The sequence below is a fragment of the Dipodomys merriami genome, unplaced genomic scaffold (assembly GCF_024711535.1).
Source record: "Dipodomys merriami isolate MVZ:Mamm:240054 unplaced genomic scaffold, mDipMer1.0.p SCAF_133, whole genome shotgun sequence".
In the NCBI taxonomy this organism is placed as follows: Eukaryota; Metazoa; Chordata; class Mammalia; order Rodentia; family Heteromyidae; genus Dipodomys; species Dipodomys merriami.
The window spans coordinates 365,019-383,685 of NW_027202638.1; the positions used below are offsets into that span (position 1 = coordinate 365,019).

Sequence of the window (18,667 nt, forward strand, 5' to 3'; positions counted from 1 at the left end):
GGGACAGCGCTCAGGCCCAGAGTTCAGGCCCCACAACCGGACCCAAAAAAAAAAAAAATTATTATTATTATTATTATTTCACATAGAAAAAGTAATCAACTATTCAGCCCAGAAATTTAAACATTTGTTTCTACAGTTTGTTGGACTCCAGATCAAAATGAGACCCTGTGTTGTAATTTGTGAAGATCAGCTCATGCCCTGTGTGTGTGTGTATGTATATGTGTGTGCGCGCACACGTGTGTGCCATGTGCATGTCAATGTGCCAGTACACTTGTATGAGACTTGAACTCAGGTCCCCCAGCTCCTGATCAGCTTTCTTGTTTACAGCTGGCACACTACCAACTGAGCCTACCTCCAACTTCTGGCTTTTGGCTGGTAAATTGGAGATTAGACTCTCTCAGATTTGCCCACCCAAGCTTGCTTTGAATCATGATACTCAGATCTCAGCCGTCGGAATAGCTAGGATTATAGGTGTGAGCCACTGGACCTCAACTCATCTCTTTTTAATTCCTTGAAATGTGTTTACTGAAGAAACCTACACAGTGTCTAAAACTCTACAGTTGGTTCATTGTATGGATGGTGTTATTTTAACATGTACCCATGACCCCTACATTTCCCCAGAATCATTGCGTTGATCCAGGGCTGATAGCAGTATATCTCTTCAGGGGTGGTAGGCACACAAGGAGGAATTACTTCTGGTTCTGATTTTGTAATACTAGGAACCATTCATGACCATTGCAAAGACAATTGTCACCTGAAAGGCTTTATCAACTTCATGGGGCTGTGGTCAGTGGTTGAGCATTTGCCAACATGCATGAGGCCCTGGGTTCAATCCATGTCATTGCAAACAAAAACAGCAACAAAAAAGGCCAACTTTCCCCCATGGAACAGTTGGTCAGTGAGCTGTGTAGTTTGATTTAGAAACAGAAAAAATGTTGTGTTTACAAGTTTTAAAAAGAATGAATGGGTTTCCTAGTCCTCTATTCATGACCAGTGAAGTACATTTTGTTTTGTTCTCCTGGTATCATTATTACCTCATGGATTTAGGTGTAGTTGATTCTATTTCAGTCCATACCTGCTTATCATTTTATTGATGTTTAACTTTTTTTTCTATCTTTGGCCAGTGGAAGCCTGTTTGATAATCTCCTGCCTTGGAGAAATCAACAGTTGATTGATTTCTGGCTATCAGATGAACTAGACTCAGTTCATATATTCTTTGTATTATTTCAGATCTATAATTAGCCATTTTTCCAAGGAACTCTGATTCCTTATAGAGAAAAATGGCATTCATCTTTAGAGACCACAATCCAGATGCTGTGGGTATTGAGCACCATCTTTCCTATTTTCACCTCTGAAAATTCATCCAAACCGTCATCACTACTGTTAGTACCACCACTACTGGTAGAACCACAGAATCCATCTCTCCATCGCCTTCACCATGCTGCTTCCACCTTCCAGACTCCATGATACCTGTAGCATACTCCTTCCTTGCACCATGCCACTTACTCCAAAATGACCTTCTGCATCATTAAGCTTTGTGTGGACCTGTTTCTATTCCTTCTTTCACCATGTGATCACTTTTTATCCACTTGAAACCCAAAGACAAGGGAATTGCTAATTTCTTAACATCTCCTTGACTTGATGTTTGAGCTCAGTTGGTTTGCCAAGTCATTCTCATTCCATTAGATCATGGCTGGGCAGCCCCTGGGTTTCTCCCAGTGCTTACTCGTTACCAGGCATGCATAGAGAAAAGGTGTTGAAAAAGCAAGCCAGCAGTTACTAATGCTCACTCAGGCATGTTCTACTGTGCTGGACATTATACATGTGTTATGTCATCAAAGTCTCGTTACTAACGTGTGAGCTAAGTCTTACTATTCCCATTGTAGAGGGAGGAAGTGAAGGCAGAGCTGGGATTGACTTGAGGTCTACCGTTCTCGAGAATCCAGGCTCAGATTGCTTGATTGCAGTTGTAGACATCACAGGAAGAAACACACTTGGATCCTTTAGCGAACGTTTATTTGGCCTCTCAACAAACTTTTTTAAAATCCTTCTTAATTTTTCTCATTGCTTTCAGGATTAAACCCATACTTTTTTATGTTCTGCTTGTGTGGCCTTGGCTTAACTCTGTGACCACACCCCATAGATGTACTGCCTTCTAGCCAATCTTATCTTTCCCTGGTAAACTCCTAACTGGCCTTTAGGGAACAACTGAAGCATCTCCTCCTTTGAGAAGCCCTCCCTGATTTCCTCTTCCAGATGAGAGAAGTGATATTTCCTGGTACCCCATAAAATGTTCTGTTCTACTCTGGGGCTGGTTTCTCTTCATCCTCTTCATCCCTCAGAACCCAACAGAGTGCCATAGGAAAATTGCTCAGCAATGAATGCTGTTAAACATCCATTGAAATGAATGAATGCCATGTGGTAACAGCCCATGCTTTCTTACCTAGGTGAAATGTTTTCTTTTTGGAAATGGTCTTTATAGTTTCCGGTGTCCTTTGCCACTCTATGCTTCTGTTTTGTGTGTGTTTATTTTTGTCTATAAGTGAAATCATGCCCTGTGCTAGGAAGATGAACCTGGAATGAGTCTCGCCGCATATTGCCTTGCCCATAGTCAAGACCCAGTAATTATCCATTGAATGAAATGAAATGGAAGGTTGTACAAAGGGAAGGTGCAAGGGAAGGGTTAGGCCTGCAATCAGCAGCTCACCAGACAGTTAAAGCATCTCCGATTTACTACAATTTCTTTTAATAGGTTCTCTGTACAGATTTGCTGTCAACATGGATTGTGGGTTTAGAGAAAGGTAAATAACCAGGGAGCTGCTCTGGCGCTCCTGCTGCACAAATGACTGGTAGCCTTTTCTGTTTCTGGTGCCATGGTCCATGGATTTCTAGGTCTGGACTAGACTTGTCCATTTGCCCGGAGGATAAGCAAAAATGATCAGCAGAAGTGCTTCAAGCACGAACACTGACCTGGAAACCGGCCTTTATCCTCTCTGCTCCGCCATTGCTGCCTCACTTCCTCCTCTTCCCCTCCCAGCGTCCCCTTTCAGATCCTAGACCCAACAGCCATTTGTGCTGTGGCTCTGGGTAGAAAGTAGGACAGCTTATTTGGCTGTGGGATTCTATTACTAGAGGAAAACAGTTAGGGGCCTGTCATGTTATCTTGTTCATTCACTCAGTAAGCAAGCATTAAGCAGTATGTCAGTCAGTTGTTGATGGACAGGGGTGGGCAGAGCCTCCACTCTTGGAGCACTCAGAGTCATAAGGGAGACAGGTGTTCATATACTCACAGATGTGCGATTGCACCCGGTATCTGCATGTGGTAGAAAGAATAGACCTCTGTCCACAGAAAGGTCTGGTGTCCTCTTTGCCATGAAGCCCTTCCTGATCCCAGCTGGCCCCCTAATGGTTCTCTTCTACTGCCTGGAGCTCTGCCAAAGTCAGTCCCCTTTCTCTAACTCAGGGTGTGCACAGCTGTAAGCTCCCAGGACAAGAGTGCATTCTCTTCCCCCAAAGTATGTGGCACACAGCAGGTGACAGTTGGAGGGATCATTGGTTTCTCTCAGCACTGTGATCCTGCCTCTGGGACCAACTAATTATGAGACATAAGCTCTGTTCCCAGGAAGCAGGCATTTCTTCCCCTGGGGGTCATAAAGGGTGACCTCATGCCCAGAAAGTCCCCAGAATAAGTTGGAACCCTTCCCCTATTCCCAGAGGCTTCCACAGGACCTTGTCAGGGTCCCAGCCTGGCATCCTCTCTGACCTGACCTGAGGAGGGTGGGAAAGGACTCTTAATTCTGATCATCACAGAATTCCCACATGGACATGCCATAGAGTCAGGACTAAGGAGTTGCACTGGTAGCATCATACAACAAAGAACCAGATTCTGCAGCTGGTCTGTCCTTGATTGCCTTGTCCTTGGGGGGGGGGGGGAGGAGGAGGGGGTGGGGAGGTGGGAGGGAGGTTGTTCTTATCCTGAATTTCTCTTCAAAATGCCCTCTCATCTCCTACCCAGTCTCCTGACATCACTCCTGGGGAGAGAGGTCCTGGACCCCCGCCCCCCGCCCCGGGTATGCACAGCAGATGCCTTGGCAGCTCATAACCCACCCCTGGCCACCTCCTTTTGGTCCAGCTGTGGCACTCTGTGTGGTTCCAGCACACTGGACTTTCCTGTCCAGGGCTCTAGCTTCTCAACCCCTCAGCCTGCAACCATGGCAACCTGGAAGTGCAGAGAGGCAACATCTGGGCCGGAGGCGGGGGCACAGGGGGGGAGGCTTTGACTGAGGAGAAGTCTCCTCTGGGATGGACCCAGATACCCAGCCACAGGAAGCCACCTGCTTATGTACCTAACTGGATCTCCCTGGGTCTCCCATCTCCCTCTCTTCACTCATCGTCCTTTTCTTGGAATTGAACCCATGCCGAGACATTAGGGAAAGGGGAATGGCTGAGTGTTAACAGTCTCTGAGGATCTTTTGAGGGAAGTTATCAAACTTGTCTAAATGTGGGCTTTCTTATCCACGAAAGATAAAGATCTTAAAATGGCCCACACTTGTGTACAGGAGTATGCATGGAAGTCTTCAGGCCACACCTTGCTATTATGCTGGCTGGTCTGCCTGCCTGAGACCCCACCATCCTTCACATCTGCTCATTACTCAGCCTTGAAGTCTCTTCCCCTAACCTGGAAACTACCTAAGTGTCCAATAGCTATGGGATGGCTAAGTGATATGTGCATAAATCATTGAAAAGCTTACAAGAAGGCATAATGTTAACAGAGTTTATCTCTACATAGGAGGATTGTTTTGTGACTTTATTTTATATTTTCAAAGCTCTCTTAAGGGATTATGTATTCCTTGTATAGCCAAAAATTGGTCAATCAATTATTTATCTTATTTACGTTTTTTAGTCATGGGGCTAGAACTCAGGGCCTGGGTACTATCCTTGAGCTTTTCTGCTCAAACTATCACTCTACCACTTGGGTGGTAAATTGGATATAAGAGTCTCAGGGACTTTCATGGTGGTCTTGTTTTGAACTGTGATTCTCAGATCTCTGCCTCCTGAGGAGCTAGGATTACAAGTATGAGCCATTACACCTGGCTAAACTCATTATTTAAAATTAAACTACTGTTCAAATATCACTTTTTAAAGTCTGTCCTGTGGGCTAAGCTGCCAGAATGGCCAGGCACCCTTGGACTCAGTGTGTGCATACTTGTCCCTGTTAAACATCTTGGCTTTCATATAAATGTGGTTTGCAAAAATGGTGTGATAAATATTTTAGGATTTTGAGTGGTACAAGTTTGTGTTTGAAGTGCATTTCATCTGCCTTATCTAATGAACTAAATAAATAATTTGATTAAAAAAAGAAGAAGAAGAAAAGCTGAGCTGGGCATTGATGGCTCATGCCTGTAATCCTAGCTACTCAGGAAGCTTAGATCTGAGGATCGGGGTTCAAAGCCAGCCCGGGCAGGAAAGTCCATGAGACTCTTTTTTTTTTTTTTCTTTTGGGTCCGGTAGTGGGGCCTGAACTCTGGGCCTGGGCGCTGTCCCTCAGCTCTTCAGCTCAAGGCTAGCCTCTACCACTTGAGCCACAGTGCCACTTCCGGCTTTTTTCTTTTTGCTTATGTGGTGCTAAGGAATTGAACCCAGGGCCTCATGCATGCAAGGCAAGTGCTCTACCACTGAGCCACCTTCCCAGCCCTCCATGAGACTCTTATCTCCAATTAATCACCAGAAAACTGGAAGTGGCGCTGTGGTTCAAGTGGTAGAGCGGTTTCCTTGAGCTAAAGAGCTGAGGGACAGAGCCGCCCAGAGTTCAAGCCCCATGACCAACAAAAAGAAAAAAGAAAAGCTGTTAAAGAAAACTAGGACGATATGGTGTTAAGGTTTGAAAGCTGGAGGCAGCTAGCCTGGGATCAAATCTAGGGCTACTTTGTAGTATGTGATGTTGAAAAATTACATAACTTCCCTCTTACTTACCTCATCTGTAAAATGGAATGGTACTTATGGAATTGCTGTGAAGATTAAGTTAGTGTGTGTATAAGTGTATGTACATGACGTCCATATGCCTGGTCCAAAAGAAGTACAGTTTGCTTTACCATCATCATTATTGTTCACAAAAGTGCTCCTTCGGGAGAAACTTAGACTTAGCCCACCAGCACACTGACCTAATCAGAACACACATGTCTCCTAAGCAGCCACAATGAATTGTTATTATTCCAGAGTTTACCACTTGGAAATTCAAAAGACAGATGTAGGTATGAAGGTCAAAGAGAATGAGATGCAGAAAGGAAACCTGACTCAGGATGCACAAAGATGAAGGGAAGTGAGGTGGAGAGGCTGCAGTGATGTCTCTTGTGCCCACATACCCCTTGCCTGGGGCCCTGCTGGCCCACCAGAGGCTTCTACATCTCCAACACACCTCTCCTATGTGTCCACCACCCTATGGGAACACCGTACTCTCAGGATCAGTCAGACCTGCCAGAGGTCTAATCACGTTGCTCTGCCATTGTGAAATCCCCCCTCTCCCAGAGACAACACTCCTTGATACTCTTCAGGTCTCTGAGAGCCACCAAAAGTAGTTTCCCTATAGAAATCAGCTAATGCCAGCCATTAGGTGTTTGTCTGTCTGTGTATTCATAGCTCCTAGCCTGGCACCAGAAATGCAGTTGGTGAAATAAGCAGAGTCAGCTCTGTTAGAAGGTTGCTCACTGTCCCTATACTTCCCATGGAATTGGACAGCTTACCAGCTCACGTTCTGTATTGTCCCCAAGGCTTTTCCAAAGGCTTGCTATATGTGGACACATACATGTACAACCATGTACAACCCTAATATACTCCCAGGTTAACACATGAGTACCACTATCTGCTTAAGTCAGGGCAGAAGGCAATGGTTGTGATTCTAAAGAGATACCAGGCCAGGGCCTGGCCAAAGACAAAGAACAGTGATATATTGTTCCCCAGGACTTCTATGCAGTGTTTAAATTTAACTCCCATGGCTTGAGACCACAACCAGTATTTCCATTCAGATTATTTTGATGGCTCAGAGCCTGCCAATAGTGCTTCTGATTCCCACCAAGTTTACTGGCAATTGGAGGGCAGTTGTATCACGTGCTGTGTGAACAGTGAATTCATGCCCAGGGGCCATTTGGTTGGCCACCTTCCAGCTCTGCAGAGACTATAAAACCAACCAAATAAAAAGACTTTGGTAGAAACTATAAGACTCAGTGCTATAGAGCCTCACATCAATTCCCATCACAACACCAGCCTCTCCCTTTCCTTCTTTTGGCTGTGCTCCAAGGCCCGGATGTGAAATCCTAGTTACTAAACAGCTGTGTGAAATACAGAAGAGTATAGCAGGACCCTAGTGGTCTGCTGAAGCCACCGAGAACAGGCTGCCATGTCATATATTATGGCTGCAGAAACAAGTATCATTTTTGTTAAAGAGTAATAAAACTTCCCTTGTTTAAGGGACCGGGTGGGCAGGGTGGGGATTTTGCATTTTCTTTTGGCATCACGTGGAGGAAAAGTGAATCCACATGTTGTAGGGAAGGGTGAGTATTAAGAGTATTAATGGAAAAAACCATTGTAGGCAGAACAATGGCTCTACCAAAGAAGTCCTTGTCCTGATCCCTGGGATCATCAGAAATTTACCTTAAATAGCAAAAGGTAATTAAAGTTGCATGTAGAATTTCCTCTGTGTTCATCAGCTGATTCTAAAATACACAGAGATCACCCTGGATTATTCAAGCCAGAGACAGAGTGATTGCAGTGTGAGATTTGACCCTTCCTCCCATTGCTGGCTTTGAAGATGGCCTTAGAGATCCACAAGTCAAAGAATAAGGTTGACCTTCAGAAGCTAGAAAGGGAAAGAAAAGTGAACTATCCCCTAAAGCCTGCAGAAGAGAACACAGCCATAAGAACATCTTGAGATTAGCCCAATTAGACCCATATTGGACTTCTAACTTACATATCTGTAAGGATATAAGGATAATACATCTGGATTATTTTAAGGCACCACATTGCTGGTAATTGTCTATTGCAGCAAAAGAAAATGAAGACATAGGTGCCTGGTAGAAAGATTGACATCAGGAACCATGGATAGAAAAAAAACTTCTAAATTATTGAAGGACCACAGAGATGTTTCACTATGAGAGACCTCCTTTCCTAGAAAGTAGAAATGATCCTGTGGAGCATCCTTGAGTGGTGAGGGAGCTCTTTTCTTTCCCTCTGAAAACAATTTTAAAAAAACAGCTAAACTGTACTCTCTTCCTGGAAACTTGGGATTGCCTATTGGGAATTATAGCTTGTCCTGTAGGGCTAGAATGATCTTTGGGTGCTGTCTTATACGCATTGCCAAAGATATTGAGGTCAGCACCATCCCCACCCTGAGGTTGTCTCATTTATCATGTAGATAGGTTCTACTGCTTTCTGACCATGGTTCTCCAACCTCCTAAACAATTTTTATACTTGTCCACAAGGTCAAGGAGTGAGTGATGCTTAATAAAAAATTTAATTGCTTACCTTAAGGTTTACTCCTTATGCTACAAGCTTACATGGGTGTGACAAGTACATATCATGTATCCACCACATAGTACCACACAGAATCCTTCTACCATTTTAAAAGTTCTTCAGTACTTACTTTATTCAACCCGTCTCAGCCCCAAGATCCTGTGAACCACTAATCTTGTTTCTTTCTATGCTTTTCATTTTTTTTACATTGCCCTATTATTGGAAGTATACATTAAACAACCTTTTGAGACAAATCCTGTTTATTTAGGAATATGTGCTTAAGGTTCTATATGTCTCAAGGTTTGAGAGCTCATTTCTTAACTGAATATTTTCATCATATTAATACTCTACAATGCTTTTATCTACTGAAGGATAACTCATTTGCTTCCATTTTGGGGAAATTATGAATAAAACTGCTATCAGTATTTGCAGGGTTTTGTGTGAACATATTCTCTAATCAGCTGAGTAAATTCCTGAGTGTGATTGCTGGCTTATATAGTAGGTTCATAGCATTGTAAGAAAGTACTAAACTGTCTTCCAAAGTAGCTGCGCCATCTTGCATCTCCCCAGCAATGAATGGAAATGAATGTTGCTCTACATCTTTGTCTTTGCTGTTGTCATTTCAGCCATCTTTATACATTTGTTGTGATACCTCATGGCTTTGTTATTACCCTAATGATTAGTGATGAGGAATCATCACCAGAGACAAATGCTAATGAAACATCTTCATTTCGCTTATTTGCCATCTGTCCATTTTCTTTGGTGACAAATCTGTTCAGATCTTTCGGCCATTTTTTAGGTTTTTTTGTTATTGTTCTAAGATGTCTTTATTATTACAGACAAGTTTTCTCAGCTTTGCAAATATTTCCTCTGTTTATGAGTTGTTGTATTGAAGTCTTTTACAGTTGAAATCTTAATGAAGTCCAACTTACCAATTTTCCTTTTATAGATTGTCATTTTGGTTTTGTATCTAAAGGAGTTATTGCCAAAGCCTAGATCTCATGAATTTTTCTTTTTAGGAGTTTATAGTATCATGTTAATATTTAAATCTGTGGTCATTTCAGGTTTTGGGAAAGGCATATGATCTGTGTCTAGATTGATTTTTTAAATATGTATTGACACCCAGTTATTCCCAAGACTATCCTTTCTGACTGATTGCTTTTACTCTTTCATTGAGAATGAATTGTCTCTATATGTGGGTCTCTTCTTGAGTCTTCTGTTTTGTCCCATTGTCCTTGGGTCTGTTCTTTTACCAGTACCATACTATTCTGACTACATAGCTTTGGAGTGGTTGTGAAGACTGATAGTGTCAGCTTGCCAACTTTGTTCTTCATATAAACTTTAGAATCAGTTGGTCAGTATCCACAAAATATCTTACTATAACTTTGGCTGAGGGCTTTGTGATCATCTGCATATTAATCTTGCACATAGATAGATTTATACCTAAGAATTACATTTTGTGTAAGTGATACTATGCTTTTAATTCCAAATTCCAATGATGCATTTTCATATATAGGAAGCAATTGACTTATTATATATTATATATTTATCTTATTTCTTGCAACCTTGCAAGCATTCCTCATTTCTAGGTGTTTGAGGCATTTTTCTTTTTTTCTTTTTATGACTGAAGTCAAGATCCTAACACCCTAAATCCTACATAATTACTGGTCACTCTACTCTTTTCCCTTTCCCCTGAGCATCAATAATTACCCCCTCTCTTTATTCCTGTCTTGTTTTCCTTCTCACTGTTATTTTGATACAGATGTGCTTTTGGTGGTATACTTGTGTTAGATGAAAATTTAACTATATGATGTCCAGCTCAAATGCTTCCCTTTCTAGGAATCCCTCCCCATTTTCATTCAAAATCAGCTTCTGTCCGTCTGACCTCCCACAGCCCTTTCGGGTTGAGGGCAGTGTATTGCTTATTTTGTGCATGGGCCTGTTCATGAACTCACTCTCTGAATAGATTGAGTCAAGTCTCCAAACCTGATATGAAGTTACTTCAGAGGAGTTATGCTTACTGGTTAAATGAAGAAATTACTGAGCTTGTATGTATAGGAATCCCCACACACACACACACACACTTGGTTTTTCATTTGTTAAGTCTTTATTCATTCTTTTCTCCATACTTACTTTCCCCACAGTGTTAAAGTCTCTAGACATAGTCTAGGGTGTAAGAGATCCTGTAGTATTCTGTACAGCCTAGGGTAAGTAGGCAAAGGGGAGGGAGGACTTAATGGATGAATAGATCTGTAATTAACTTTATAATCCTGATGTCCCTATGTATTGATTAGTGAGATTGGGCTTCAAGTCCCAGAAACAAATGTTCTTCTAGCTTAACTAGTAAGTTATATTTCTTTTATTTCCTACAACTAGACATACAGAGCAAAAGTAGCTCCTGGGATGGGTTCAGCAGTATCAAGAACCTCCTCTTTAGGCTAGGTACTGATGGCTTATGCCTGTAATCCTAGCTACTCAGGAGATTGAGATCTGAGGATCATGGTTCAAAGCTAGCCTGGGCAGGAAAGTCCATGAAACTCTTATCTCCAATTAACCACTAGAAAACTGGAAGTAGAGCTGTGGCTCAAAGTGGTAGAGCACTGGCCTTGAGCAAAAAAGTTTAGGAACAGTGCCCCAGGCCCTGAGTTCAAGCCCTATCCCCCAGGCCCTGAGTTCAAGCCCTATCCTTTTCTTTATTTCTATCAACCTCAGCATATCAACATCTTCTTGGACTACTCACCTCAAAGTTTCAGCCACAAATCTAGGCAAAATATCCTGATTCAAGAATTCTTAGGAAAAAATACCTCTTTGCCTTGGGCTTCTCTTTCTGCCCCCTTTTGCCTTTCTTTTCTTTGTTTATTGAGTCATGGGTTCACTGTGGCACCTAGACTGGCTAGAACATGAGATCTTCTACCCTCAGCCTCCAAAGTCCTAGGGTTACAGGCACACCAAGCTTGAGCTTCTCTTTAAAATAGAGGAACACTGTTCCTTAGAAGCTCCTAGAAATTTCCTCTCGGAGTTCATTAACTAGGTTTGTATCATGTGACAGTACTTGAGCCAATCACTGCTACAGTGACTAAGAGCATTGTGACTAAACCAACTAGTATCTCAGCTTGAGACACAGGACAGGGAAGTATATACTGGAAGCAAGTGAAAGTTCTTTTAATAAAAAGATTAAAGCTGAGCATAGTGGCTCACACCTGTAATCTTAGCTGCTGAGGAGGCAGAGATGATAAGAATGGAGGTTCAAGACTAGGTCCAACTGGGAAGGTGGCTCAGCGGTAGAGTGCTTGTCTTGCATGCATAAGGCCCTGGGTTCGATTCCTCAGCACCACATAAGCAGAAAAAGCCAGAAGTGGCACTGTGGCTCAAGGGTAGAGCTCTAACCTTGAGCTGAAGAGCTGATGGACAGTGCCCAGGCCCAGAGTTCAGGTCCCATGATCAAAAAAAAAAAAAAAGGCCAGGCAAAAATTCACAAGCTCTTCCTCAATCAATAAAAAATCTGGGTATTGTAGCACATGCATGATCCCAGCTATTTGGAAAACATAAATAGAATGGCTTAGGTTTTCCACCCACAACCAAGGGCTGGCAGTGTTCTTGAACTGACCCAGCACCTGCCTAGTAAGCACAAAACCATGAGTCTAGATGCCCCCCCAAAAAAAATACATATATAAGTAAATAAAGCTAAACTTAAAGAATAGGGAAGAAGTAACGGGCAGGGTCAGCTATTTGTTTTAAAGAGAATGCTTTAATACCTGATTTTAGAGGAAGTTGAGTCACAGGAGACCTACATCTGATAAAAATAAAAGTGGATTCAAATCCAGCGCTTTCACATTTCAAAATCTATCCACAGACTTTCTACTGTACAACAGGATATAGCATCAGATCGTGGTTCTAGAAAATGAAAGACCCTACTCTTGGGGTAAGCACTGCACAGGTCAGGCAGTCTCCCGCCTTCCCAAGCCTGACCTTCAGCCAGGCATTTAAGCTGTTTATCAAGTCCTGACTAATGGCACTATGAGACACGGAGGGCTGCACATTCAGACCTAGTTTCAGATTGTTAGAGGAGGTTCAGGGATAAACATCATATTCAGATTCTGTGCTCAGAAAATTTAGTCGCAGCTCTTTGTCTTTCCCGAGTACAGATATTGGCAAGGGGCTTCTGCTGGGCCCTGCTCTGGCTTAATAGAAATGAAACCTCCAAAGCAGGCGGGCTGTTTTGGGAAAGTGGCCACTAATGGGGCCCCATGGGGCAGGGGGCCAGGCCTGAACTGGGCAGTTTGCATATTCACTTTTACAAACAATTGGCTGAGAGTCAGCAGTTAATGGAATGGGAATGATGTTTCTGTACCAAATCGTTTCCTGAAAAAAACATTTCCAATTGCAAACATATCTCAGCCTTTCTTCTTAGGTTTGTTATGTCTCTGTGAGTGAATTAAAGAGGCAGGGTTGAGGGAAGGTTTCTGACTACAGATTTTTTCATCTGAAAACATTTTCCACAATGATCTACACTACAAGGAGAGATCTCATTCAGGCCCACCTTCAGGAGTCCTGGCTGAGACTATTGCTTTTCTAGTCACACTTCAGAGATGTTTAAATACCTCTGTGTTTACAAATGGGCCCTCGCCATGCAAGATCCTGGGACAGGTACAACCTTTCTTCCTTTACAGAATGCAAGCTGGGAGATGCTGCTTCAGAAATGCGCATGTGCATACAGGGTCAGGCAAAAACATAGATGTTCCCCTCTCTCCCAAGGTGAAATCCATTCCGTCCCATAAAAGGATATTATCAAATTCTGCTTTTACACATAACCTGTGTGGGTTAAGTCTTGCGATTTGGATTATATATTAAACACATATTTTTGAGTGGGTATTACAAAATATCAGGTGCTTTTCTGAATGCATATGCTAATGCATTTAATTTTCCCAACAACCGTAGGAGGTTTGGCATTACTATCAGTTTCTGGTGCCTCAGTTTCCTCATCTGCACAATGAAACTGCCTTTGACTGGAGCCACACAACTAGAAAGTAGCAACTCCTGGATTTGAATCTAGGCAGCCTGGCTCCCAACCACTGCAACCGTTTGGCCTCTTGGGGATCTAACAATGAAGAAAAGACAGAGTTGTGGGAGTTGGGGAGGGGGGCGTAGGATGAGATAATACTTAATAATACTTGTTTAATATTTATTATGAATGTTAGGAAGAAAATAAAACATGACAGGGAGATGAACAAAGGGTCTTTAAGTTGGCTGACTGAGTATGCTGAGAAGCCATAATTGAGAATAGGAAAATAAATGATCCTATTTCCAGTTTATAGAATACTGTGGCTGCAATGTGGCAAGTAAGTGGGGGAAATGCAAGAGCAGATAGTGGGCCAGTTAGGATGAAAGCTAACCAATGGTGGCTTGAACCAAGATGGTACTGAGAGGTGGAGCCTGAAAAACTTCCACAAGTGGAAGGAAAGGAAGAACTTAAAGGTGTGATTCATTGGAGTTGGGCTTGAGCCAATGTATAAACAGAGGTGTCATCTATTGAGGAGAAGAATAGGGAAATAAGGGGTTTGTTTTTGTGCTGTTAGGGCAGGTATGAAGGTGTTGAAATCCCAGCAAATTTCTTCCATGTCTTAAGAGACTCAGCCTTGCATCCATAGGTAAGCATAGTTTCCCCCCCTTCCTAGTATATGTACTTCAGTGCTCGTTGCAAAATAAAAATTGTGCTTTTTTTTGTAAGAAAAAGCCTATGAAAGAGAAAAAATAGTAGAGGAGACATAAGAAAAAAATTGTAGAAGTCTAAAGAAGAAATTGTAGTCAGGATCAAGCCTGTAATCCTAGTTTCTCAAGAGGCTATGATCTAAGGATGGAAGTTCAAAGCCAGCTGGGGCAGGAAAGTCCTTGAGACTCGTTAGCCACCCAGAAGTGGAAGTGGGGCTTAAGTAATAGAGCACTAGCCACGAGAGAAAAAGCTAAGGGACAGCACTCTGGGTTCAAGCCAGAGGGATGGAGAGAGAAAATAAAACAGGAGAAGAGTAGAGAGAGAGAAAAGAGAAGCAGTTGCACTTGGCTAGAAATCTTATATTTCCAGACCATTAAAGCTTCGAAGAGTCACCTCTTTTCCTGCTATGTTTTATGAAAGGGAATTCTACCAAACAGTGGATGTGTGTGAAGTTGAAGAGTCAAGCTGGTGATGGGTAATGCCAAGTGTCCCAGCTAAGGGACTTAAACACCAGCTTCCTAATATGTCTGTGTCTCTTTTTTTTTTTTTTTTTTTTTTCCGGTCGTGGGGCCTGAACTCTGGGCCTGGGCACTATCCCTCAGCTCTTCAGCTCAAGCCTAGCGCTCTACCACTTGAGCCACAGCGCCACTTCCAGATTTTTTCTTTTTGCTTATGTGGTGCTGAGGAATCAAACCCAGGGCCTCAGGCATGCAAGGCAAGCGTTCTACCACTGAGCCACCTTCCCAGCCCATGTCTGTGTCTCTTTAAGGTGGTGTCTGTTCCTTTGTCTTTGTTAGGCAGACTCATTCCCTAACCAACTGCAACTGCAACTGCAACTATCAGTGAGTTTGCTGATGTGAAAGAACTCTTTGTAAGTGGCTGCCTTTTGCTTAAGAGTTCTTGCAAGTCTGTGCTGGCAATCAGAGAGGCCAGAGTCAATATTTAAAAAAAAAAAAAAAAAAGGAAAGATGGGCTGTTGCTTTTATTAAGGTTGATTGCAGCTGCCATATTAGCTCCTTAAGAACCTCTTGGTGACCAACGCCTTCAGAGAAAATGGTCCTTCTGTACTTAATTGGCAAAAAGTAAAGGGATGGAAGTCATGGCTTTTAGGAGGGGTAATCCAAGGTCAGCATGCACCAACTGCCCAGTGCATACTGGTTTGGTGGTTTAAAAAAAAAAAGTAACCAAGCTCTGTGTATGGGGTTCAGTGCTTGGATGAGAGTCTCTAGTGGTCATTGTCCCATTTTAATGCTTCTTGAGGAAAATGGAATTGTAGATTTCTAGGATTTGAAAAGTAGGGACAACTTAACAGTCATACAATGGGACTCTTCATCCTTACAGCCAAAGTGCACCATCAGTACCCACGGAAGAGGTTAGGACTGAGCTATTCTCTCACAGCTGAGGGGGTTGGGTACAGGAAGGAGAGTGGATCCTGAGAAGACTGTCTCAAGGAAGGCTGCTCAAGAGAGAAAGGTTGAACCACATGTAGAAGAGGCTTACAATACAAACATAGGCCGAAACTGGCAACCTTTTTCCAGGCCATAAGCAATAATAATTGGGCATCCACTGCATACAAAGCAGTGAGCCTGGGAGTGGGGGGGGGGGGGAGGACAGAGGCTTCAGAAAGATGTCAGTGCCCACTCTACTCCTGTTTATTCCAAAATCCTGTCTGAGAAAACATGTTTCTGTATGGGCAAGACCTCCCTATTTCTAAGGAAAGTGCAAGAGGTGACAGGAGGAAGAGGTGAGATTAAGGGGACAATTAGGTCCTCTTAGCAAGGAGCAGCTATGAATCGATCCATTGCAGGCTGAGTAACAGCTGTAATTTAACCTTTGTGGGGCTTTTTTCCCCCCTCTCTGTCAATATTGAACGCATGTGTTACAGAGCTCCAACCTCCTGTCATCTGTCAAAAGGTGACCTAGCTCTCCTTTGTCTTTCAGTCTCGGAGCTGCAGGAGGAGGGAATGAATGCCATCAACTTGCCCCTCAGCCCCATCCCCTTTGAGCTGGACCCTGAGGACACAATGCTGGGTAACTGTACTTGTTATCTGTTGATCAGCTCTGTGCCTTCAAGTGTAGCTTCTCCACTTAATACCTTTCCTTTTTTTATAGAGGAGAATGAAGTGCGGACAATGGTGGACCCAAACTCACGCAGTGACCCCAAACTCCAGGAGCTGATGAAGGTAAGAAAAGAGTAAGAGAGACTCCAGGAGCCGCCAAGCTCCCCAAGTGCCTATAGACCACCCATCCTCTGCAGGCACCCTGTGAGCTGTAGAGAGAACAAAATTCCAGCAGTCCCTGCCCTTGAGAAGCTCAGGGTTGAGTAGACGTGTACCCATACCTGGCGATTGGTGTTGGTCATAAGCACCAGAAAAGTCAGGACAAGTAAGCTCACCTTGGCCAAGATCTCTCACATTCCCAGTCTTCCACCACTTTTCTCAAGATCCCTCAAAAGCACACTCAAACAAGAATTAGTATCACTCCCATTTTCCAAGTGAGAAAAAAACCAAGCAGTTTGTCTATGGTTATGGGTAGAGAAGAAATTCAAACAGAAACATTAAATGAAATACTGTGCATCATGCCCCTTCCAAAACTGTTCACGTCTCCCCACTTCTTTCCCCTGGTCTATGCCTTCATCTTCAGCCTCGCCAAGATACATGTAACAGAAAGGGCAAGTAAGTCATTCATAATGCAAACATACAGATCATTTTCCTGCTCAGAATCTGGTTGTCATTTCTTGTCAGCTGTAGAGTAAAGCCCACATTTCTGGGGGTTTTATTTGGAGTCTGCTGTAGTTCTTTCTTCAAACTCAGATCATCTGCCTGATGACCACTAACTTGTGCTTATTTCCAGCACTCACTGCCCCTAGACTTTGGCTGGCCACCTAGAATGCCTCTAGCTGCTCTTCAAAGGAGAGCCAAAGCTCAGTCTCTTCCTACAGGAAGCCTCCTCTAAACAACAGTGCTAAACAACAGCCTCTGTGTGTAGCAGTAGCCTCAGGTCTTTGGTTTTGTCATTCACTTCTTTCTCCTTCACTAAATGGTGAGCTGCTTGGGATTTTTTTTTATCATTTTTTTTTTGTTTTCATCATATCCCTAGGATAAGGCACAGGATATCAATATGGTAGCTATTTCAAAAACCTGCTATGTTGACTTACTAAAATTAGAAGGAATCTTAGAAGCCATTTAAAAGTAGAATCTTACTGTCTCCATAGTCAAAGCAGCCAGTGCTTGGTAGAAAAATAGAAGAAGCCACGTGAGATTTGGACTATGTTATGTGGGACTGAAGGCAGTCTACCCCAAGGAGATGTTATAAATGTTACTTTGGTCTTTTTCCTGCCTTACGTTCCTATCTGTGCCGTATGCTAGAGTCCAAATAACTCTCAGAAGGATATGGGGACCATGCTACCTTACATTCGAGGCTATGATCTGAGCCCTACAGTAGAGGAGGGGCTGGGCTATGGATGTTGAGTGTCTGGCCCTTTCCTGATTCTATCTGTGCTGTACCCACAGATGACTGCTCAGGCCCAGCCCTTACCTTGCTGTGCCAGAAGGTGGGAAGCTGTGGGTTGAGATTCTGCCTTTCCAGGGGTGCTGGTCCTATTTTGGCAAGGATGCTGGGGTCTAATTCTGTGCTAGTCTAGTCAACCATGCTAAAATGGGCTGTGCGGTTATCAGCTTCCCAGGAGATCGAGACATGGTCAGAGTAGGCTCTGCATGGGACAGGTCTCAGCGTTGCTCTGCCAGCCCCATATTATACTCAGGCCTAGATTGTAAGAGAGGAAGTTTGGGCCTGCACACAGCAATGTGTTATTTTCCAAACTCTAGGATGCTATCTAAAGACACAGCATTTTTTCTGCAGGATATATTCCCACTTCCAGAGAAGGGTTTGATTTTGTAGATGTAGGCTACTTTGGCCACCTTGAAATACATACTCCTAGTCAGACCCCTAATCTTTTTTTTGGGGGAGGGGGGTCCAGTGGGGCTGGAACTCTGGGCCTGGGCACTGTCCCTCAGCTCTTCAGCTCAAGGCTAGCACTCTACCACTTGAGCCACAGCACCATTTCCGGCTTTTTTCTTTTTGCTTATGTGGTGCTGAGGAATCGAACCCAGGGCCTCATGCATGCAAGGCAAGCACTCTACCACTGAGCTACCTTCCCAGCCCACCCCTAATCTTCTACTCATTCCTGCTGCCTCCTGCCTGTTCCCATCCTGGGGGGGCATTCTTCACTTTCCTGTAGCTCATGGATTCTCCATATAGAACCCATATAGAACCCTTTATATTATAATCCTTTAATTGACTAGATATATGCCCCCACAAGCTTCTCTTAAGACAGACTAGGTCTTACTGTTCGTTGGCTACAGGACATGCCTGAGACCTCATAGGTGCTCAATTATTACCATCATCCTCCCTTTAACACAGAACAATGTGCAGTGATGCCTCCCTTCCCCA

At 43.3% G+C, this 18,667-nt stretch overlaps 1 protein-coding gene and 1 long non-coding RNA gene across 4 annotated transcripts in view; one reads left to right on the forward strand and one right to left on the reverse strand.

Moving 5' to 3' along the window:
• The window catches only part of Parva (parvin alpha), a 146,188-nt gene that overhangs the window by 79,516 nt on the left and 48,005 nt on the right, over window positions 1–18,667 (forward strand). For both annotated transcript variants that reach the window (XM_070019400.1, XM_070019401.1), the window contains exons 2-3: window positions 16,157–16,246; window positions 16,328–16,398. In XM_070019400.1, coding sequence (XP_069875501.1) covers window positions 16,157–16,246; window positions 16,328–16,398 — 161 coding nt within the window. The remainder of the gene's footprint in view (window positions 1–16,156; window positions 16,247–16,327; window positions 16,399–18,667) is intronic.
• Window positions 1–18,667, reverse strand: part of LOC138825045 (uncharacterized) — a 188,955-nt gene that overhangs the window by 8,716 nt on the left and 161,572 nt on the right. The window lies entirely within an intron of this gene.